The following is a 24,532-nucleotide window of genomic DNA, read 5'->3' as shown; positions in this document are numbered from 1 at the left end:
GTGGTTAGCACTGGTGCCTCACAGCGCCAGCGACCCGGGTTTGTTTCCAGCCTCGGGTGACTGTCTGTGTGGAGTTTGCACATTCTCCCATGTCTGCGTGGGTTTCCCCTGGGTGCTCCGGTTTCTTCCACAGTTGTAAAGATGTGCAGGCAGTCAGGGGTAACTACAGGGGAGGGGAATGGGTGGGTTACTCTTCACAGGCTTGCTGTGGACTTATTGGGCCGTAGGACCTGTTTCCACATTGTAGGGATTCTAATTCTAAAAAGGAGTAGGCCATTCGCCCCTCAAGCCTGCACCATCTTTCAAGAGGATCATGGCTGATCTGACACTCTGGATATCTACTTTTCCCATAACCATAGATTCTCCTACTGATCAAGAATCTATCACAGCCGTAAATATACACAAGACTCTTCCCCTTCCGTGACGAGGAGTTCCAAAGGCTCTCAATTCTCAAAGAAGAAATTCTTAGTCATTTTAGTTTTAAACTGGCACCCCTTTATCCTGACTCTGCTCTCTTGTCCGAAATCCTACAGAGGGGAAGCATCCTCTCAGCATTTACCCTGTCAAGCCCCTTAAGAAGCCTATCTATTTCACTAAAATCACCTCTCATTCTTCTAAATTCCAATGAGAAGAATCCCAGCCTGTTTAACCTTTGCACATAAGACAGTCCCTACATCCCAGAAATCAATCTAGCAAACTTCTTTGAATTGCCTGAATAGTATCTTTCCTTAAATAAGAGGACCAAAAATGCTCACTGTGCTCCAGACTGGGTCTCATCAGCACTTTGTAGTTGCAGTTAGACTTCCCTAATCTTATATTCCAACTAGCTTCAAATAAGGGCCAACACTCCATTAAGCCTTCCTGATTACTATTTGTTACTCATTCATAGGACGAGGGCATCATTGGCAAGGCCAACATTTATTGACCATCCTTAGTTGCCCAGAGAGTACTTAAGAGTCAACCACATTGCTCTGGGTTTGGAGTCATTTGTAGGCCAGACCAGGTAATATGGCAGTTTCCTTTCCTAAATGACAATAGTGAACCAGATGGGTTTTTCTGACTATCAACAATGGTTTCCATGGTCATCATCAGACTCTTAATTCTAGAATTTTTATTAAGTTCAAATTCCACTATCTGCCAATGTGATTCAAACCTGAATCCCCAGAACATTACCTGAGTCTCTGGATTAACATTTCAGTGAATAATACCACTAGGCCATCAGCTCCCAATGCTGTACCTATGTACTAGTTTTCTGAGTTTCGTGCACAAGTACCTCGCACCAACTCCCTAGATCATTTGTGTTGCAGACTTTCTCCATTTCAGTAATATTCTGGTCTTTTGTTTTCCCTTCCATAATGATTATATTCCATTTGCCAACATTTTGCCCACTTACTTTACCTATCAACATCTCTCTGTAAGCTGTTTGCATCTTTCTTTTCCACCTATATTTGTGACATCTGCAAATTTGACTTTAGTACATTCGCTCCCTTCTTAGAGGTCAATAATATATATATCGTAAACAGTTGAGGTCCATCACTGATCCCACTTGTACCCTACTGGTTACTGGTCGCCAACCTGAAGAACTCCTCATCCCCATTCACTCTGTTCTGCCCATTAGCCAATTCTCTGCACTTTGCATTTTTTAAATTGTCTAGTCTTTTTTTTCCCCCCTCGTTGTATAATACTTCATGGTTGTTCCCTGCCCAATCCCTTTCTTCCAACTATTTTCCTAAAATGAGAATGCTTCTTGGATTACAAACATAAGAATAAGGAACAGGAGTAGACCGTTTGACTTCTTGAATCTGCTCCATCGTTTAATGAGATTGTGGCTGATGATGCAATCTTAAAATGCACATTCCTGCCACTTCTCCTTATAATCTTTTACCTCTTTGATCAACAATAAGCTATTCACCTCTGTCTTGAAAATATCCAAGAATACCTCCAACGCATTTCCATAAACTACTCAAAGAGAAAAATAATAGTTTCATCTCCATTTTAATTGGGTGATCACTTATTTTGAAATGGTGACTTCTATTTTTAGATTTCCCCAAAAAGAGGAAACATCATCTCCATATCCATTCTGTCATATGTTTTAATCAACTTACCTCTTAATCTTTTAACTCCAGTGGATATCAGTCTAGCTCATTTGTTCATCTTAAACACTTCAATTAGATTATGCCACGTTCTTTTATAGTCAGGGACATATAGGCTTGATTTATGAAACAAGTACTAATTAGTTAATAATAATTAATAATAAATGCAGTGTCAAAATGGATGATCTCAGACTTTCCCATCTTGACTTACATTTATTTTAGTTTTGCCTATTCACTTAATCTATTAATGTCCGTCTGATGATTGGAGATGGCATAGTTGGGTGAGCTTTATTTCGGGCTCTTTGTGGATTCTTGCCTAAAATTTTGGGGATTTCTAAAATGGGAAATTGTTTTGCTCCCTAAAATGTAATGTTCAAGAGCTTAAACTTCTGATCTGATCTGAAATCCAATTGCCCCTTCTGTACTCTCCCTGATCTAAGTCCCGATGTGGAGGTGCCAGTGTTGGAGTGGCGTGGACAAGGTCAGAAGTCACATGGCATCAGATTATAATCCAATTGGTTTATTTGAAATCACAAGCTTTCAGAGCACTGCCCTTTCATCAGGTGAAGTGAGGAAAAGCACACAGGCACAGAATATACAGGCAAAGAGATCAATGGGTAGAGAGATCAAAAGATCATACAAATGGTGTGAGTGGTGTGTTGAATATTGATAGCTCTGTCACTGACACCTTGCATTATTTTGCTGGGGATTGAGAACAGACTGATGGTACAGTAAATTGGTTGGGTTGGATTTATCATGCTTTGTGTAGATGTGATATAACTGGACAGTTTTCCACATTGCTGAATTGATTCAATTGCTGTGATTGTATTTGAACAGCCTGGTTCAGGGCACAGCTAATTCTGGAGTGCAATCAGTATGATTGTCAGAATGTTTACAAGGCTGATAACCTTTGATTTAAAAATCACACAACACCAGGTTACATCAAGGAAACCACCTGATGAAGGAGCGGTGCTCCGAAAACTAGTGCTTCCAATTAAACCAGTTGGACTATAACCTGGTGTTGTGTGATTTTTAACTTTGTACACCCCAGTCCAACACTGGCATCTCCAAATCATGATAACCTTTTAAGTTGTTCTTTGATATCATATGGAGTGAATCAAATTAGTTGAAAACTTGCATCCATGTCATAAAGGACCTCAAGACAAGGCCAATATAGATCATGATGGCTAAAAAGCTTTGTCTTTTTCATTGACGTGCTGGGTTCACTCATTGTTTAATTGTTTGCATGCATCTAGTGCCCTTGTTCTTCTAGGTGACAGGGATGTTTTGTTTGAAAAGTGCTGTCAGAGGAGCATTGACTTACTGCAGTGCTTCATATAGATGGTACACACTGATGCCACAGTTCATCAGTCATAGAGTAAATGTTCAAGGTGGTTGGCTGCAAGGCATTTCAACATCCATCACCGGAAAATTTGTTTCTAACTACAGTTTTGCATACCTTCATGACTTTAATCTATCAGGTCAACATATAATCTTCTCTGCTCTAATGAAAAGAACCCAAGTTTTCTTCATTTATGTTTCATCATACTAGAGAGCATTTAATGAGACCTGTACTGTAAATGTTAAAGATAACATATATAAGATGCAGCAACTGGTGTAGATGCTCTAATCAAAATAGCAAACCACTATATATTAGATTTTTGTTAACTTGAAATAGAAATCACCTTACCTGTAACATTTGCCCTGAATTGGACAAACCTGGCAGTTGTTGCATGGAATACCAAGGTGTTTGTCAAGTCTTTCTCTTTCTGCAGCCAGAAGTTTTGTGGAGTTTCTAAATTCTTCTTGCAAGAGAGAAAGTGGTGCAAACTCCTTTCTGCAGAGAGGACATTTGGCAATGGTTTCACTCTCAGTCTTTACCTGATGTTCTGCCCAAATTTTCATGCATTTGATATGGACATTGTTTCCACAGCTATACCTGTACAAAGAAAACAAATTGTCACCATAGTTGTATGCATAATCAACTATTTAAATATTATGAAGGTGACTATTAACAGGACATTCACAAAAATGTACACTATAAATATGCTCACTACAATATTTACATTTGGCTTTTCTTTTTATATTTTTTAATTAGCTGATAAGATGATGTCAATATATTATTTCCAGAAACACTGCTTCAGCAATCAAAAGTGGGATTTTAATGCCTATGTTGGTGCAAATGTTAAACAAAGCTTGTAATAAGGTATATTAAATGTGAAAAGATGAATATAGCAGTTTAACCATTACTAACAAACAGCCACTATCTAAATCGTTAACATCATTCTGTTTCAAAAAAAAAGGAAAATATGAAATTAATACTTGTAACTCCATGAAATCATATAGCAAACAAATTCAAAGACATTTTGAGAAGACATTTTTCATTAAAGGAACAAAAGTTTAAAAGAAAATTTAAAAATCAAGCACAAATGTCCTATATTTGTCTTATTCATCTATGTAATGTTTCACATAAAAATAATAAACATTATCCAGACAAAGATGACAAGATAAAAGGTATATTTGTAATTTTAAAGCTATATGCTGTTCAAAAGTACTATCTGTGTAGTACTCAGACACTGCTATTACAGCTCACTAATAAGCATTGTAACTACAATAGTGCCATCTTATGGGTGCCACTGATTACTGCTAACATACTCTAATCTTTACCGTTTAATGGGTGGGTGGTAGGTGGGTGTGTGTGTGAGAGAGATGGTGGGGGGCTTGAATTATGTGTTCTTGTGCTGAGAATCTATGTACAACATTTGATATGCACAGCCTTTTAGCTAGATGGCAATCCATCATTTAGATATTTGCTCTCAACTTGTAATATTTTTATCTCACTCTATCCACAGCATTTTAAATTTTGAATATTTAGTAACATCAGCAAGGATCAAAACATAGAATCCCTACAGTGTGGAAATAGGCCATTTGCTGTCAAGTTCACGCTGACCCTCCAAAGAACATTACACCCAGACCTACCCTCCCTACCCTATCCCCGTAACCCTGCAACTCCTATGGCCAATCCATCTAATTTACACACCCCTGGACACAATAGGCAATTTGCCATGGCCAAATCACCCAACCATCTTTGGACAAATTGCAGAATACTAACTATGTTTTAAAAAAACTGGAGGAGATGATACAAATAAGCAAGTTGTGGTTAGACTTTCAAAAATTGTAAGTTGCAAGAAAAAGGAAAGACTACAGGACATAGACAATTTCAACTTTGCCCCTTAAAAGTATCAACATAAATGACAAATTAATGAAATTAGCAACTCCTAGATACTGAAGCAGTCCATATTCAAATGAAACAAGATCTGGACCAATATTCATGTTTGGGCTGACAAGCGGCAAAAACATACACATACCAAGCAATGACTGTCTCCAATAAGACATGATCTGTTGCCTCTTGACATTCAGTGGTGTTACCGTCACTAAATTTCCCCACTATCAACATCCTTGGGGTTACTATTGATAAGAAACTCAACTGAACTCACCTCATAAATACAGTAGCTACAAGAGCAATTCAGAGGGCAGAAACACTGCGGCAAGTAACTCACCACCTGACTCAACAAAGACTTTCCATCATCTACAAGGCACAGATCAAGAGTGTGAAGAAATACTTCCACATGCCTGACCATATCCAAAGAATCTACTCCTCCACCACGGATGCTCAGAGCAGCAATGTGTACGATCTACAAGAGGCACTGTAGAAATTCATCCTAGATCCTTGGACAGCATCTTCCACTGCAAGCCACTCACCATCCTAACTTGGAAATGTATTACTCTTCCTTCACTGTCGCTGACTCAAAATCATGGAATTCACTCCCTAAGGGCATTGTGGGTCAACCCACAGCATATGGACTACAGCAATTCAAGAAAGCAGCTCACAACCACCTTCTAAAGGGCACTTGGGGATGGGAAATAAATGCAGGCCATCCAGCAATGCCTACTTCCCACAAATGAATTAAAAAAAAACTAAACACTGATAATTGTGATATCAGTTTTGCATTATGCATATCATTACCCACATTCCACAATGATATTACATTATTTTAATCAAACTTTAACACACAAAAGTGGCAAGGCAACTCCTGAGTAAGTAAAACCACATTCTTCAGTGTTAGCTATCTGTAAATTAACTTATTTGAATCTCCTATTTACTTTAGAGGCATGCAAAGTGAGGTTGTGAAGCAGCAACAACAGAACATAATAAATTTTAGTTCCACAGTCCTAAGAACCACCATTGTAAAGTACAGAAAGCAAAAGATTCATAAACTCCTCAAAATTTTTAAAATAAACCAATTTGAGAATTTAAAGTCACATGAAATTGATTATTCTTATTTTAAACTCTGCTCAACCATGATTAGTCAAGTAAGCAAGAATATTCTTTAACACTTTTTCCAAGTTCACAGTCCTGTACATGATATCAAAATATGAAGAATATCAACTCACGTCCTCTGTCAAATCACACCTGAAATCTTAAATGCCTGAAAAAGCTGTTAAAATTTTTAAATATACCCATGGTGACCAAACAATATTTTGCAAGCTTTTTTGAAGTTTTGTTTTCCCTTCCTTATTCTATTCCTCTGTTTTAGAATGCAATCCAAAATACAAGAAGCGCATGTCTGACCTGCAATATGTTACAGGTTGTTTCTTTTTCAATAGCTCTTCCTGACAAATGGGACAGACATCTTCTGGATCAATTTCCTTCTGACATACAGCACCAACTATTTCTTCATCCTTTTGCTTTTTCTTATATTTGTTAGGGAGTGACTGTGGTGCCTGTTCTGTATGAAGACTGTTCAACAATATTTCGATTTCTCGGTCCACAAGGCCAAGTTGGAAAGCATCTGAAAGGAGAAGAAACCCAAAAAGGGCTTACTCACTCCGACACACATGAAACTATCTTAAAATTGTAATTATTTTTAAAGCAGCATTTTATAATTAGACCTTATACATGCAATTCTAAAATCAATGCAATACATCTACATTGTCTGATCACCATTTTATGTTAAGACAAGGCATAAATCCACAGTTAAATAATAAATAGAATCAATTATTAAAACGGCTGATTCTCCTTTCAATTAGTCTTCCTACTGACTTATGCTGAAGAACTGCCCTGCAGGTCCTGGTTGTTTCCTTATACCTCACTTAAATTACAATTTTTCACACGTGAAGTTGATATGGAGTGGTAGCAAGTTATTCAATGATACATTGCGCCTGGACAGAACCTGATGCTGTCCTTGAAAAATAATTAATCAAACCCACTTCTAAGCAGAATGATGAATATTAATTTGTTAATTTTACCTTCCTAACCCAATTATTGTACTCAATTGTTCCATTTTCAGTAAGGAGACTAGCTTAGTCCTGAAACTTATCATTTGTTTAGCTCAGCTACATAATGCAATTACTGAAGGAACAAATAGGGAACCTGTATCACATATTAAACTCGTTTCCATTTGTATTATTTTATAAATTGCATTAAAAATGGAACACCACCAAGTAGTTTTCAATAAACCAAACCAAAGCAATTTGCAACACTGAAGGCTTAATTCAGGAGATCATAAAGGAATTATCACAGTGCAATTAAAGTTGTAATTTTCTTTTATAGCTAGTAAAGTGCGGCACAGAAGAGGGAGAATTTTCCAGCCAGGTGGAGACACATTCTAGATGCAAATGCTAGAGTATAATATTGTGTCTTTTCCTGTGGTGTGTTGTCAGTTCAGTGAGTGTTGTGGAATGACTAGAAAAGCCCAAAATAAAGCCTTTTAACATAAATTCCTTCTTTCCCAACAGTGTATGGTTTTCAGGCTGAATCTGCCCCAGCCAAGTGACTAAGGGAAGTACATAGTGGGAGGAGCCTCCTCAATGGAAACTGAGGTGCTCTGATCAGTTACATTGGAGACCTCTAGCCATGGTCATCAAGGTACTATTGTTATTAAAATCTTCAATTTATAACTGAAGAACTGAATTATCAAACTTACATTCATGACCACGTGGTAGTTTAAACTTCTTTAACAAAATCCTGTTTGAAAACAAAACTAGTTAAAATAAATCCAAAAATACCAAAGTGTCAATTAAAGTAATGAGAGTCACTATATTAAAGTTGTTTTCTGTTTTCTTGTATTTTGAAAGCATCTCTGGGGAATGATTTCAGGTGTTCAAAGCAACCTAATACATTTTTCACCTGGCCACTATTCATGTGTGAGCCTTAATAGTGAATGCTGGCACCTAACTACAATGGGCAATTCAGTAGTTGTATTCCTGTGTGACCCCATGCTACACAAAAATTACGCTACACAAATCACATTTAAAGTGTTGGTGAGGCAATCACGCTATATCCAACACATGCTTAAAAAGTTTGTGGTTTAGAAACAACATTCCCTATTCGTCAATCACATTACAACAAATTTGCATTGATGAAATGCGTGCTATAGCAAAACAACCTGTACTTGCTCTGTGTGTGGGGGCCCTCTTGTGGTACAGTGGTAAGTCTCTACCCTTAGACTGGGAAGCTCGGGTTCAAGTCCCACCTGATCCAAACATGTATAATAACATCTCTGAAAGGAGTCAATTAGAAAAACAGGTTACTTTTTATCCCCCCAAGATGTTCAATCAGGAACAGAAACCATGGCTAATTTAGCTTTTTTAATCCCCTGGGCACTGTGAGTAACCAAAGCATCCTATTCCTATCTCAGTTAAGGTCAGTCATCTGAACAAAAAGAGAAGAAAACACACCTGGACGTAAGAAATAGGAACGTGAATAGACCATATGGTCTTTTAGTCTGCTTTACCATTCAATGTGATCTTGGCTGACCTTCTCTCTTAACTTCACTTTTCTACCCATTCCTCATATCCCTTGACTTTCTGAATGAATAAAAATGTCTAAATCAATTTTAAATATCCTCAGTGCTGGAGCATGCACAACACCCTGGGTTTGATAATTCCAAAGATTCATGATCTTCTGGGTGAAGGGGTTATTGGCTATTGAACTATTCACTGGATAAATTTGCAGAATTGGAGCAATATTTTCTCACACTTGATCATGTCTTCATTAATGTACTAATTATGTTTTGACAGCTTAGGTTTGTGAAAATAGAATTGCAAAGGGAGTGTTGTTAATACTTCCCCCACTGAATTGTCATGATGACCTAATTACTCAAGATATTTGATATGCTACCTACTTGTACAAGAGAAATTCATTACAAATTAGCCCCCTTAACAGCAGTGATTCAGATAACATCGGCTGCATGACTAATGGCCCCTCTTTGGGAAAGAACATTGTTTGACATCCTTTCCTTTTCTAAATGCAGATTGGGAGGTGCCTATGTTGGGAAAGTTCAGTACTGGCCAAATACATATCAGTATGCAATTAGTGCTGAATTTTCCTGGCTCTGAGACTTTTCAATTAACATCCACGAAGTGAAAAATATGCTGATCAGCCACTTGTACTGCTGACATCTGCTGAGCAGGTCCCCAATGAGAGGAAGGCCCAAATTGGCAGATCTTCTTCTGGTGGAACACAGTAAAGCAGTTTCTTTTGAAAGCACTTCAGCCTTGCATTTTGTCTTTAATTACAATGCAAATGTTTGGAATTTATGCAATTCTTTAAATGATATAATTTCAAATAAATATATATTCCTGAAGACACAGTGAGAACAAATTGTGCTCCCTCAGCATACTGAATTCCCCTAGAACATGAACACAATTTTTGGCTCTCTTACCACTTCCAGTAAAACTTAGAATTAAAGGAAGATATACTTTCAATTCAACAAAACAAACTCCAGAACAATGCCAACATCTTTGTCAATTTTTATATTGTCACAGGATGGTTGAATGCTTGCATTTTCAAGCTAGAGCTGACATGCTTAAAATATTTGAAGAGTAATTTGGGTGAATTTAAGACAGTAATTAAATTCTTGTGCGGCCATAATTGTGTAAGTAATTTCTTTCACCTTTCAATAGTCAAAATTAACTGCAATTTTCCTCAAAACACTAGTCCCACAGCTATTAAGAGCTGTGCTCTTTTGAAGATGCTATGGGCAAATCAATTGTACTGAAGACTTAAAAGCTATATTCCTAACAGAGCTGAAACCATTATATAAATTACAGCCAGCAGCTTAATCTACTATTTGCAGAAAACTCCAAATAGCAGTGCTACTAATACAGTATAGCACTGTTTAAAAGATATTTTAGAAAACTGTCAATCAAAAACCATGCAAGAAAATGAATTCACCAGCAGATGTGCTTGCAGAGGTCCTTCTCTTTGAGAAACGTGGAACAGTTGCAGGTGTGAATGTTTCCTATATTCACCTTCCAGGAAATAGAAATAATTGAGATTAATGTAATCTATATGTCTATACATATTCAGCATCATGTCTGTTCACATACAGGTTTCACAAGTTCAGACATTTTTCTCTTTTGTTTCTATAAGTGGAAATGTCATTGTTACTGTCACCTGACTTTTATTGCATCATGTTAAAGCTCAAGGAAGAATCTGAGAATTATTTTTACATGAAGAAAAATATTTTATTATCTAATTAAAACATGATTTATTCCCTTTTATATGTTCAATTGCCAGATTAGTGTCTTGATCATTTTTTCATTTATATACACAATGTTTCCCAAAATTTGGCAGTTTTTATAAACTTCAGACTTTGAAGATAGAACATAGAAACATATCGCACAGAAATAGGCCCTTTGACCCTGCATTCGACACCAACCATGATGCCATTCTTAACTGATCTCATCTGTCCCACTGATCACTTATTTTATTTAACCTAGTAGGATGAGAAAATCACTCTCACTTGCAGTAGTTGAGGTGAATAATGCAAGTGAATTTGAGGGGATGCTTGATAATTACAAGGTACCAGAAGGAATAAAGAGACTTGCCAATTAGATGAAATGAAGTAAGCTAAGAGGAGGCTCGTCTGAGGTATGAATGAGGGGTTGTATTTGTGCTCTAAAATTCTGTTTAATTCTTTCCAAATTCTTTCTCTACTGTCATTCCGGAGTCCTTGCAAATTCAAGATCATTAATTCATCCATATTTATGAAACACAAAGAACAAACATGTTGAAGTACTCCAAAACAATAAAAAATATCTTCCACTTAAATTCACTCAGGGTGAAGAGTGATACACAGTTCTAACTAAAACAAAATTCTTCACCAGCTGACAGCACAGGTGGGCTTTCTTGGTTAAATCTGTCTGATATTTATTCCAATAATTGCATTTGATTGGTTGCCCTTATCTGAATCATTTCAACAAGTAACCAGTATTGCAAAAGCAATGGCAAACAATCACCACTGTCAGAAGGGATGGCAAATCTAAGGAGCTGAGCTGAAAATCACTACATAATCTGTGTTAGTAGGTGAAATTTCAATATTAAGGGTCATAGAGGGACTGAATGAGGATGCATTAAAGTTAGTGTCACAAGTGTTTGCCACATTTTTTGTGCAGCATACAGCAGACCTGTAATAATCACAGGAATGGCATGCTGCAAATTTGCTGCAATAAAGACATTGGCAACAGAAAGGGTGATAGTTCCATGGTGTGATATTTGGCACACTACAGACCACTACAAACCAGAAATAAAATTCAGTTCCATACATTGTAACAAGAGAACTATGAAAATTCAGATCGTTAGTTTGATATGAGATTTCTTTGCTCTCAGCAAGTGTAAACTAAGTTCACCTTGTGAACTGTAAATCTGAGTTGATGTTATCCTCTGGTCATCTCATCTCTGTGAAAAGCACAGCTCACAATTTGAGGAATGGGAATAGAATGTGCCAGTAAGTTAACATTAGAAATGTGCTTGCAAAGGCAATGTATAAAACTACACCTTGAGAAAGATTTTTGTGTTATTAGTACTGGTAAACATGGAAATCAAATATTACTTTGTTTCACTTTTCTGCTTTTTCATATAAGTAATGAAAAGAACAAATGACCATCTAAAATATAAAAGCTGAGAAATACTGAGAACTTTCAGCAGTAAAAGATTTGATAAGGAACCAGTACCAAATAAAAAAATCTGAAGTCTTATTAAATTTTGTATACTTACTTTAAAATATTTAGATATACCTTCTTCTTTAAGAAGAAAACCAACTGGACCCAATTCTCTCAGAATATATATTGTGGTGTTGACTGCCTGATCTTGATGCCAGCTAACTAAATCAGTTGCAGCTCTTCTCAGTTGAACTGCTCGTGCCATGTTGAGAAGGTTCAGGAAACCTCAAATGTCTGAAGAACATCAAATAAACAGTGAACTAATACACAACATTCTAATAACATCTATGAATTCTTCTCAACTTACAACAAAGACTAACCAGAAAGGTTTACTTAACTGTATGGATCAAATTGTAATGGTTTCTCCTTGAGTGGTGCCATAAGTTTACAGTTTTCTACAGTTATTTTTTGGGAGTTCAAATTTGTCAATCACTCCAAAAGTCTTACTTTTATTTCCATGCTGTCTTACATCTACATGCAGATTAGCGTAAGGTTAGGGTATGCCTCTTATAGCATGCTAATATAAATCATTGGTCTATTTTGTAAGCATTCCCATGTGCCTTTGCAATTTTCCCTTTAGTCAACAAAAACTTCAGGAGAAAGTGAGGACTGCAGTGTAGAGAGTGTAGCGCTGGAAAATTGCAGTTAATTTTCAGGAATTAGCATAGGCTTTGGAGCAGATAGCCTGTTCAGTTTCTAGGCTATTTTCCCCAGATCAGGTAACATTATTTTCTTTATTTTTATAGTTTGAATTTATATTTCTTTCAGGTTGCATGTATTATTATAAAATTGGAAAATCAATGATATATCAAATTTATGGAATCCAAAATGATTGTCAAGATTATTGACAATGCATTTAGTTAAACGAGTAAGATTAAACATAACTTTCAAAGCTTAGCCTTGATTAAAAGCTATTTAAACAATTATCTGATATGTACTGCTTTATGGTTAGTAGTTTCAACTTTATACTCTTCCAGATGTCACAGGAAGAATTGTATCTTCCAAGGGCAGCCAGGTTTGGGAGTTTGTATCCTCCCATTTATCTCTCCACCCCCTCAGCTCACAGCCTCATTCCTGATAAAAAGATTCCTGTTGAAGGGATTATGCTTGATACATCGATTCTCCTGCTTTTCGGATGCTGGCTGACCTGCTGTTCTTTTTCAGCACTACATTATCGACAACAGAGGCCAAACCTAATAAGAAATCATGAGCTGCTTTGTTTTGTAATAAGGTGAACATTTAGAATAGCAGCTGTAATTAGGTTTATTCAATTTGATTTGTGCAAATTATTTTTGCTAAAAGTACAAAATTAAATTAGAATCTATCACACTTCTCAAATCAGGGCTTTAAACTACAGTATACAACTTATAATTGTCCAAAATGTTTTTATCCTTATATTCTATGAAGGTCTCATGCCTTTCTCTTTAAAACTGCAACTGTCTCATTGGACTCAGTATTCTTACAGCAGCATGTGGGATAATGCTCAATAATGACCAAGATCAGTGAATGGCGAAAATAGCCTCTTTACTGAACATCTGCTGTAGCACAGTTTGAAACGCGATGGCATCCAAAGCATAGTTTCTTTTATACACAGTTTTTACATACCTTAAAATTTTAACAATATGGTGTCACATAGTTGTATCTATTGTACACAAGTTTGCGTGACATCTGTACTTGAGAAACAGGAGATAGTTTAAGCACTTGCTAAATGCTGGCTGTTACTCTTAATGGGATCAGAATGTCTGTCAGGTCTGAGTTTGCATAATTAACAGGTGTTAATCCATTTGTCTTTAAAGTTAGTAATGTTAGTAAAAATACTCGACCTATATAGTCTAAATAAGTAAAAACGTATATGTGTACTAAATAAAGGTATTGAGGATTTTAAACTGATCTCTCGCAGCTGGGTCATGAGATTTCATTTACTATCACTGGTCTTTAACGATTCTTACACATGCGTTCATCCAGTTTCCCAGAACCTCTTTTTTGATAGTGTGTTTCTTAAAGGGGTTAGCGGCCCTATTGATATGCATTTAAAAACTGTTTGATGATCTGCAACCTATTCAGGTCTTGAGAGATGGTTAATCTTTCCATAGTTGAGTGAGTTATGGAGACACGATGGCAGAGTGGCATTGTTCTGAGTAGATAGTGGTATTAATACACATTCGGGGTAGCCTTTGAGACAGAAACAGGTTTAGATTAGATTAGATTACTTACAGTGTAGAAACAGGCCCTTCGGCCCAACAAGTCCACACCGCACCGCCGAAGCGCAACCCACCCATACCCCTACATGTACCCCTTACCTAATACTACGGGCAATTTAGCGTGGCCAATTCACCTGACCTGCACATCTTTGGACTGTGGGAGGAAACCGGAGCACCCGGAGGAAACCCACGCAGACACGGGGAGAACGTGCAAACTCCACACAGTCAGTCGCCTGAGGCGGGAACTGAACCCGGGTCTCTGGCGCTGTGAGGCAGCAGTGCTAACCACTGTGCCACCGTGCCGCCCACTAAACACTGCTTGCAACATGAGGCCTATAACAATTGAAAGGTGTAAAGAAACAGTAATGGGTTGGAAGGGATGTCAGCTATTACAAGGGGGCATAGCTTTAAATTAAGGGGGGGGGTAGGTATAGACAGATGTTAGGGGTAGGTTCTTTACTCAGCGAGTCGTGAGTTCATGGAATGCCCTGCCAGTAGCAGTGGTGGACTCTCCCTCATTATGGGCATTTAAGCGGGCATTGGATAGGCATATGGAGGATAGTGGGCTAGTGTAGGTTAGGTGGGCTTGGATCGGCGCAACATCGAGGGCCGAAGGGCCTGTACTGCGCTGTATTCTTCTATGTTCTATGTTTAATTTAATTTATCTTATAAGAGTAAAGTATACTACAAAAAGTGGCAGATGGCTTTCTATCCAGACAAATGTGAGGTGATGCATTTAGGCAAATCTAATTCTAGAGCGAATTTACAATGAATGGAAGAGCCTTGGGAAAAGTTGATGGGCAGAGAGATCTGGGAGTGCTGGTCCATTGTACCCTGAAGGTTGCTACACAGGTGGATAGAGTGGTCAAGAAGGCATATGGTATGCCTGCCTTCATTGGACAGGGTATTGATTATAAGAACTGGCAAGTCCTGTTAAAATTGTACATGACATTGGTTTGGCCGCATTTGGAATACTGTGTACAGTTCTGATCACCACATTACCCGAAGGATGTGGATGCTTTGGAGAGGGTGCAGAGAAGGTTTATGAGGATGTTGCCTGGTATGGAAGGTGCTAGCTATGAAGACAGTAGGTTAGGTTTATTTTCACTAGAAAAAAGGAGATTGAGGGGGGACCTGATTGAGGTTTACAAAATCATGAAGAATATAGATAGGGTGGATACAAACAAGCTTTTTCCAGGGTGAAGGATTCAATAACGAGAGGTCATGCTTTCAAGGTGAGAGGTGGAAAGTTTAAGGAGGACACACGCAGTTATTACTTCACACAGAGGGTGGTGGGTGTTTGGAACGCGTTGCCAGCAGAGGTGGTAGAGGCAGGCATGGTAGATTCATTTAAGATACGTCTGGACAGATGCATGAGTAGGTGGGGAGCAGAGGGATACAAATGCTTAAGAATTGACCGACAGGTTTAGACAGTACATTTGGATCAGCTCAGGCTCGGAGGGCCGAAGGGCCTGTTCCCTGGGCTGTAAATTTTCTTTGTTCTTTGTTCTAAAAACATGATTTTACGAATGAGTGAATGGAAACGCAGTATAGTAAACATGGAGTGTTTATGACTGAGTTGGGAAAGAGAATCATAATACATTATCTCACAAGCACAATAAAATGATTTAGATATATTTACCATTATCTCTGACCTTTTGTGCTTTAGCCTCAGCTCATGCAAATTTCTTCAAAAATAGATGAATATATTGTCTCATTTTAATGATTTATGTATCAGCAACTCTGTTTCCTTTTAAAATATACTTATGTTCTGTGATATATCCTTTCCTTCATTCTCTGAAATTGATACCAACTGACATTTTACATTACATTTAATCTGACATCTGCCTGCTCAATGTATTAAATTGTCATTCATGGTCTTCTTTTTGGTTAACCATGCTCTTTATTTTATGCTGACTGCGAGCTCACATCATTTATCTATGACATTTGATTCCTTGGTGAGTTGCATATTGGCCTCAAGATTGTAGTCGTTAGAAGAAGTGGAGCCAGAAGGCTGGGCATAAGTGGAACAACGTAGAAATATAGAGTTCAGTTTGTATTAAGGTATATACACACAACTATAATCATATTTCCACTGCCTACAGGTATAATGTTGACTGTGGAAATAAAAACCTAACGTAATTACACTGTTCCATCAGCAATGCTACAGCAACATTTTCAATGATGAAGGACCTAATGATGGATGCATTTGCTGTAAGCACAACTGCAGGGGACGCACTTCAGGATCTCATTCCTCTTAACCTCTACTGACCCATAAACATAGGATTTGTAATCAAGTTCAAGGAGTGAGGCCTATTTGGCTCAGAGGTGAGGCTGATTATGTGTCTGTCTGTATCTTTATATTTTATATATAAAACTAAAATACTTTTTATTTTCAAGCTGCTTACAATTTTTGATGTATTTGCTCTCTTTCTTTCTCATTTTAGAGGACAGTAATGAAGTTGGTTAGCATTTTGAATCTGGTCCAATTTAAAGCCTTGCTTCTTGCATAAAATCTTCATACTTCTGTGCCTTTCAAACTGAAATTACTGCTCTCCAGAGATGTGTTAATAAACCTATAAAGCTGATGTGCCAAGATCATGTAACAATGCATTATTTTCAATGACGTATATTGTACTTTATGAGCATAGCACAGTCAGACTTAACCACAAATGCTACACCCCCAGAGTCTCTAATTCTATTCAATATATTACAGCTGAGTCCCCACTTCAAATCAGTTTTTAAACAAGCATTTGCTATGGTGGTTTCACTAGTCCATGAGAATGTGATCTTAGTTTCGTTGGAGGAGATTAAGGAATTTTAATCCAATGTGTGGTCTCTTAGACTTTGATGGCTAAATGGGCAGAAAGGAAACTGACAGATAACTTCTGTTCAGCAATCAGGTCATCATTCAGATCTCTCAATGAACACTGTATCTTTGATCTGTTAATTACTGCTTAGACCGTGTAGAAGGTTGCTCCCCTGTAGAAACCAGTGTATGTCGGCTCCATCAATCTGTACCAATATTAGTTTGAATAATGTTCATTCCATACATTCACTACACTCTGAGAAAAATGTTGCCCCTAAGGTCCTTTTAAATTTTTCCCCTCTCACTTTAAACCTATCACCCCTCAGCTTCTACGCTCCAGGGAAAATAGCCCCAGCCTATTCAGCTTCTCCCTTAAGCTCAAACCCTCCAATCCTGGCATCCTCCTTGTAAATCTTTTCTGAACCCTTTCAAGTTTAACAATATCTTTCCTATAGCAAGGAGACAAGAACTGAATGCAGTATTCCAAAAGTAGCCTAACTATTACCCTGTTCAGCTACAACATGACCTCCCAAGTCCTGCACTGACCTATAAAGGTAAGCATACCAAATGCCTCTTCACAACCCTGTCTACCTCATACTCCACTTTCAAGGAACTATGAATATGCACTCCAAAGTCTCTTTTTTTGGCAACACTCCCAGGACCTTACCATTAAGTGTATGTCCTGCCCTGATTTGCCCTACGAAAATGTAACACCTCACATTTATCTAGATTAAATTCCACCTGCCACTCCTTGGTCCATCGGCCCATCTGATCAAGGTCCTGTTGTACTCTGAGGTAACCTTCTTTGCTGACCAACATACCAACAATTTTGGTACCATTTGCAAATTTACAAAAGATACTTCCTATATTTACATCCAGATCATTTATATAAATGACCAGAAAGCAGATCCTTGCAGTACTGGTCACAGGCCTCTCATCTGAAAAGCAACCCTTCACTTCCAACATGCATCTCCTACCTTTGAGCCAGTTCTGTATCCAAATGGCTAGTTCTCCCTGCAATCCAGGTGATCTAGTCACTTGTCCAAATTGAGCTTGGCCTTGAATTGAAACTAACGTACTTGTTGCAGGTCATAGAGATGTACAGCATGGAAACAGACACTTCGATCCTACTCGTCCATGCTGACCAGATATCCCAACTCAATCTGGTCCCACCTGCCAGCACCTGGCCCATATCCCTCCAAACCCTTCCTATTCATATACCCATCCAGATGCCTTTTAAATGTTGCAACTGTATTAGCCTCCACCACTTCCTCTGGTAGCTCATTCCATACATGTACCAACCTTTGTGTGAAAAAGTTGCTCCTTAGGTATCTTTTATATCTTTCCCCTCTCACCCTAAACCTATGCCCTCTAGTTCTGGACTCCCCCACCTTAGGTGCCTGACTTTGCCTATTTATCCTATCCATGCCCCTCAAGATTTTATAAACCTCAATAAGGTCATCCCTCAGACTCCGACACTCCAAGGAAAACAACCCTAGCCTATTCAATCTCTCCCGATCACTCAAATCCTCCAACCCTGGCAACATCCTTGTAAATCTTTTCTGAACCCTTTCAAGTTTCACAACATCTTTCCGATAGGAAGGAGACCAGAATTGCATGCAATATTCCAACAGTGGCCTAACCAATGTCGTGTACAGCCGCAACATGACCTTCCAACTCCTGTACTCAGTCCTCTGACCAATAAAGGAAAGCATACCAAATGCCTTCTTCACTATCCTATCTACCTGCGACTCCACTTTCAAGGAGATATGAACCTGCACTCCAAGGTCTCTTTTGTTCAGCAACACTCCCAAGACCTTACCATTAAGTGCGTAAGTCCTGCTAAGATTTGCTTTCTCAAAATGCAGCACCTCACATTTACCTAAATTAAACTCCATCTGCCACTTCTCAGCCCATTGGCCCATCTGATCAAGATCCCGTTGTAATCTGAGGTAACCTTCCTCGCTGTCCACTACACCTCCAATGTTGATGTCATCAGCAAATTTACTAACTCTTATGCTCACATCCAAATCATTTATATAAATAATGAAAAGTAGTGGACCCAGCATCGATCCTTGTGGCACTCCACTGGTCACAGGCCTCCGGTCTGAAAAACAACCCTACACCACCACCCTCTGTCTTTTACCTTTAAACCACTTCTATATCCAAATGACGAGCCCTCCCTGTATGCCACAAGATCTAACCTTGCTCATTGGTCTCCCAAGGGGAACCTTGACGAATGCCTTACTGAAGTCCATATAGATCACATCTACTGCTCTGCCCTCATCAATCGTCTTTGTTTCTTCTTCAAAAAACTTAATCAAGCTTGTTAGACATGTTGACTATCCCGAAATCAGTCCTTGCCTTTCCAAATACATGTACATACTGTCCCTCAGGATTCCCTCCAACAACTTGCTCACCACCGATGTCAGGCTCACTGGTCTATAGTTCCTTGGCTTGTCCTTACCACCTTTGTTAAACAGTGTCACCAAGTTAGCCAACCTCTAGTCTTCCAGCACCTCACCTGTGACTATCAATGATACAAATATCTCAATAAGAGGCCCAGGAAACACTTCCCTAGCTTCCCACAGAGTTCTAGGGTACACCAGATCAGGTCCTGGGGATTTATCCACTTCTATGCGTTTCAAGACATCCTAGTAAATGTAGTAAGTTGTATATTTTGTGACATTTGCCATAGCAATACACATTGTCTTTTGCTTGTACCTTTTCTGAAGTCATCAGATTGTACCTGTGACATCTCATACTTATAGCATTGTTCAATCAAAGCATTCAAAAGGGAGAAAGACCGTTATTTGTAAAGGAACAAAGTGCAGAATGACAGGGAGAAGGCATTTGTTGCAATACTCAGTGTAAGTGTTACCTGAGGGTTGAATGTTCTCCTGTGCTATAATAATCCTGTAAAATTCTGTGATTCTAGATGAGTGCATATGGAAGAGCAGAGAGCTGATTTCTTAGTCTTTTTCAACATAAGGAATTCAAATGGTTGTGAAGGGAATGAAAATGACATAAATGGTTTTTGTCTTTTGGTAATGAATAGACAAAAAACTTTGCTTGATATAATTTCTTCCGATGGTTCTGAGACCTCGAACTGCCAAGCAGAATATCTTGTTCTAACGCAAAGTGTGAGTTATTTGGGGTGCAAATATTACTGTATATTGAGTCTCAGTGACTATCAGAATGTCATTCTCTCATGATAAATAAATAAATAAATCATTCACTGATGAGATGTAATTCCTCTTCCAAGAGTAGAATTGTGTGACATTTGTGATAGCCATCCTGTGATAAAGTAATCTTTTTCATGAGTACAAGCTTTGTCAGACTTTTGTGGATCTTTAATTCTATTCAGTCACTGAGTTGCTGCTGATAGAATTGCTGTTGCTATTGATAATAAAAGGTTCAGCACTTCAATGAAAACTACTTTTTTTAAGCTGTTGACACAGATATAAATATTGGCATACTCTATCTTTGCTTCAAACCTCAGTAGTCTCAGTTTGAATGGCTATACTGATGGATGCAGGTTTATCTCCTCAGAATTTAAAAGATGGTTTGTGGTAAGCTTGCAAACCTTTTACAAGCCTGTGCAGCTGAAAATGTATCTATCACTGCATACATCTGATTTGTCTATCTGTTAATATATTGGATCGGATACTACCTACTTATTTCAAGCTTTTGTACCTGAAAGAGCACAGCCTCTAGGTGTGTAAAATATGCATCTGCAGTAAAAGTAATAGGTGTCCAAGCTCATAAAATCAGATGATATCTCCACCTTTTTGATTTTCTTTGAAAAAGCTCTTGGGGCTTCCTCGCAGAGCCATGTATTGTCCTGTTCTCACAGCTGATAAAATGATTCATTGATGATATCTATATTGGTCAAGAACTTTCCAACTTGGTTTTCCATATTCATGAATGCGTGGGGCTCATTAATATTTCAATGAGCTGGAAAATTCTTGATTGCTTTTGTCTTCTGTTGATCAACCCTAACACTGGATGTTTCCACAATGTGCCTAAGGAGCCTGACATAGTCAGCTGTGAGAATTCACATTTGTAGTGGAGTGCAAGTCCTGTTATCTGTAGGCATTGCAGCAGAGCTCACATACTAGTCATATTCTGTCTGAGTGGATTCATGGATCAGGACATCATCGATGTGACATATGACTCTAGCCAGACCTCTAGGCTGCTTGACATTATCCTCTGAAAGGTTACTGCTGCTAATGTAATAACAAGAATGAAAAAAACTCCACACAGGCTGGTATCCAGACAACAAATCACCCTTCATTTAAATATGGAAAATTCTTGACACTGATCCAGCTCTCTCAGAGCCAGGTTACAGAGTTAACAGAATGTCAGCCAGGGCTCCATAACTGGACCAGATCAACAGCCCTGGTCATTTTCTATGAGGTCCACCTGGCGACACTCACTACATCTCTCCCTCCCCAAGTCAGAGGACATACACTGGTTCCTCTAATATAGCAGAGTGTAATACACAGACGTTCACCACTTGTGTCCGAGACATCATGGAAGAAATTTGTTCTTCTCTTCAGGCTGCAAAGACGTCGAGGCAGCGACATCCTCTGCGTCCATCTCAGATTCTGAGCTATTTTCAATGCTTGACTGATTTGGAGAATCCATATGTTCCAGAACAGTCAGAAAGGCTGTTAAGGATTGGGGCATATTTTGCTCCCACAGTTTGTGAGTTTGCAGCTTTTATATGGTCCATGTGTTTGTTCAGGGTGTTGCACCTACCTGAATTTCATACATCATTGAACCTGACCTCTCGTTAACCATGCCTCTTACCCATGCAGACAAGCAGGAAGCTGAGAGAACATAGCAATGGAGGTGGAGCAGTTGATGTTTCGGGTGTAACCTTTCTTCAGGACTGGGGGTGGATAAGGGAAGCAGCAGATAAAATGGGTGTGGGGGGGGGGGGGGGGGAGGTGAAGAGAAGGGCAGGATGTGGAGGTGGGGATAGGTAAAGATAGGTAGAGGGTACAACGTGGTTGGTCAATGGAGGGATGAGTCCGGTTGGTGGCTGAGAGGAATGAGAGGGAGAATGAGGAGCTGGGAAGGGAGGTCATTTGAAACTGGACAACTCAATATGGAGTCCTCCAGGCTGGAGGCTGCCCAGGTAAAAGATGCGGTGTTGTTCCTCTAATTTGCAGTTTGATCATTGTGGCAATGGAGGAGGCTAAGGATGGCCATGTTGGAAAGAGTGTGAGGGGAATTAAAATGAGTGGTGACTGGGAGGTCTGGTCAGCTCCTGCGGGCCCGGCTGAGATACCGTTCCTTGAAGTAAACTGTGTCTCTTGCTTAGAAGAATCTTGCAACTGGCATTGCCATTCCGGAGGCCATTTCACCCTCCCCCCCAGGTCCGGGAAGAACAAATTTAACCTGGCACGGAGTCTTCTCCCAAATTGCATCTCTGCTGGAGCTGGGGTGGTCCGATAATAGGAACTGTTAGGTGTCTAGTGAGGCTGTAGGCTGTTTCTTTAAGCCTGCCTTCAAAGTTTGGACTGTTGTTTTGCCAGACCATTACAGTGGATGGTTTGCAGCTGTCCTTCTATATCAAATGCCATTTGATTTTAGGAAATACTTGAATTCCCTTCCGGTTAATGATGGCCCGTTATCTGTGACCAACACTTCCAGGAATCCGGATATTGCAAAAGATGCACATTGTACTCAAGTTCCTTGAATGAACTCTATGCACATCCAACCACTTTGAGTGGGCATCCACAATGATGAGAACATTGAGATCATGAAAGGACCAGTATATTCGATGTGTAACCGAGTCCAGGGTTTACGTGGCCATTCTCATAAATGTAGGCGAGTTGCTGTCTGTAATCTTTGACTTTATTGCACTGTGGACACTACCCCAGCATCCAGTCCTGTCCACCAACCATAACTTCTCACTAACATCTTCATTATGGAAACCCCTGGATGACCCTGGTGGAATTCAGCCAGTACCTGATAGTGACCTTTCCTCCCTATAATAATATGCCATCTTTGACTGTGATCTGGTCTCTCCATTCCAAAAAGGTTTCAATTCTGGTTGTGATAGCCCTTTGGTTTCCCTCATCATCACCAGCTGATTCAGTTTTGCCAGGACTGGACATTTCTGATATCGTCAGCGGTGGGTGGAAGTGTGTCCAGAAAATTTAAAATCTTAGGTATTCTGGTGGTGATATCACCAGTGGTATCTATCAGTGGGAAGCTGCTCAATGCATCCACATTTGCTACTTGGCCTCCCGTATGGTATTCCACTTTATAACTATATGCACTTAATATTAGATCAAACCACTAAATTAGGTCTGAAGCTATGCATGGCACAGCCTTGTCCTCTAAGTAGACATGGTAGGAGTTTGTGCTCCATTATTAAAAAAACACAAAGAACAAAGAAATTTTACAGCCCAGTAACAGGCCCTTCGGCCCTCCAAGCCTGAGCCGATCCAAATCCACTGTCTAAACCTATCGCCCAATTCCTTAGCATCTGTATCCCTCTGCTCCCCATTTGTGGGCGGCACGGTGGCACAGTGGTTAGCACTGCTGCCTCGCAGCGCCAGAGACCCGGGTTCAATTCCCGCCTCAGGCGACTGACTGTGCGGAGTTTGCACGTTCTCCCCGTGTCTGCGTGGGTTTCCTCCGGGTGCTCCGGTTTCCTCCCACCATCCAAAGATGTGCAGGGTCAGGTGAATTGGCCATACTAAATTCCCTGTAGTGTTAGGTAAGGGGTAAATGTAGGGGTATGGGTGGGTTTCGCTTCGGCGGGTCGGTGTGGACTTGTTGGGCCGAAGGGCCTGTTTCCACACTGTAATCTAATCTAATCTAATCTAATCTAATCTAATCTAATCATGCATCTGTCCAGACGCACCTTAAATGAATCTACCGTGCCTGCCTCTACTACTTCTGCTTACAATGCGTTCCAGACACTTACCACCCTCTGTGTAAAGTACTTTCCGTGTGTATCCCCTTTAAACTTTTCACCTCTCACCTTGAATGGGTGACCTCTCGTTATTGAATCCCTCACCCTGGGAAAAAGCTTATCTCTATCCACCCTGTCTATACCCTTCATGATTTTGTCGACCTCAATCAAGTTCCCCCTCAATCTCCTTTTTTTTTAAAAATGAAAACAATTCTAACCTACTCAACCTCTTCATAGCTAGCACCTTCCATACCAGGCAACATCCTCATAAACCTTCTATGCATCCTCTCCAAAGCATCCACATCCTTTTGGTAATGTGGCGACCAGAACTGAACACAGTATTCTAAATGCGGCCTAACCAAAGTCTTGTACAATTTTAACACGACCTGCCAGCACTTATACTCAATACCCCACCCAATGAAGGCAAGCATACCATATGCCTTCTTGACCACTCATTCCACCTGTGCAACCACCTTCAGGGTAC

General features: G+C 39.3%; 1 protein-coding gene across 4 annotated transcripts in view; it reads right to left on the bottom strand.

The window, feature by feature from the left end:
* zswim2 (zinc finger, SWIM-type containing 2) overlaps positions 1–24,532 on the bottom strand; it is a 64,951-nt gene that overhangs the window by 17,772 nt on the left and 22,647 nt on the right. For all 4 annotated transcript variants that reach the window (XM_087988959.1, XM_043693438.2, XM_043693441.2 and 1 more), the window contains 5 exons: positions 12,157–12,335; positions 10,333–10,409; positions 8,081–8,121; positions 6,727–6,946; positions 3,784–4,032 (listed from right to left, as the gene is read on the bottom strand). In XM_087988959.1, coding sequence (XP_087845085.1) covers positions 3,784–4,032; positions 6,727–6,946; positions 8,081–8,121; positions 10,333–10,409; positions 12,157–12,306 — 737 coding nt within the window. In that variant the 5' untranslated portion in view covers positions 12,307–12,335. The remainder of the gene's footprint in view (positions 1–3,783; positions 4,033–6,726; positions 6,947–8,080; positions 8,122–10,332; positions 10,410–12,156; positions 12,336–24,532) is intronic.

Source organism: Chiloscyllium plagiosum, unplaced genomic scaffold (assembly GCF_037043375.1).
Source record: "Chiloscyllium plagiosum isolate Xiang-an unplaced genomic scaffold, Cpla_swu_hap1 HiC_scaffold_7, whole genome shotgun sequence".
NCBI classification, from domain to species: Eukaryota; Metazoa; Chordata; class Chondrichthyes; order Orectolobiformes; family Hemiscylliidae; genus Chiloscyllium; species Chiloscyllium plagiosum.
This window is presented reverse-complemented; position numbering and strand designations above follow the sequence as displayed.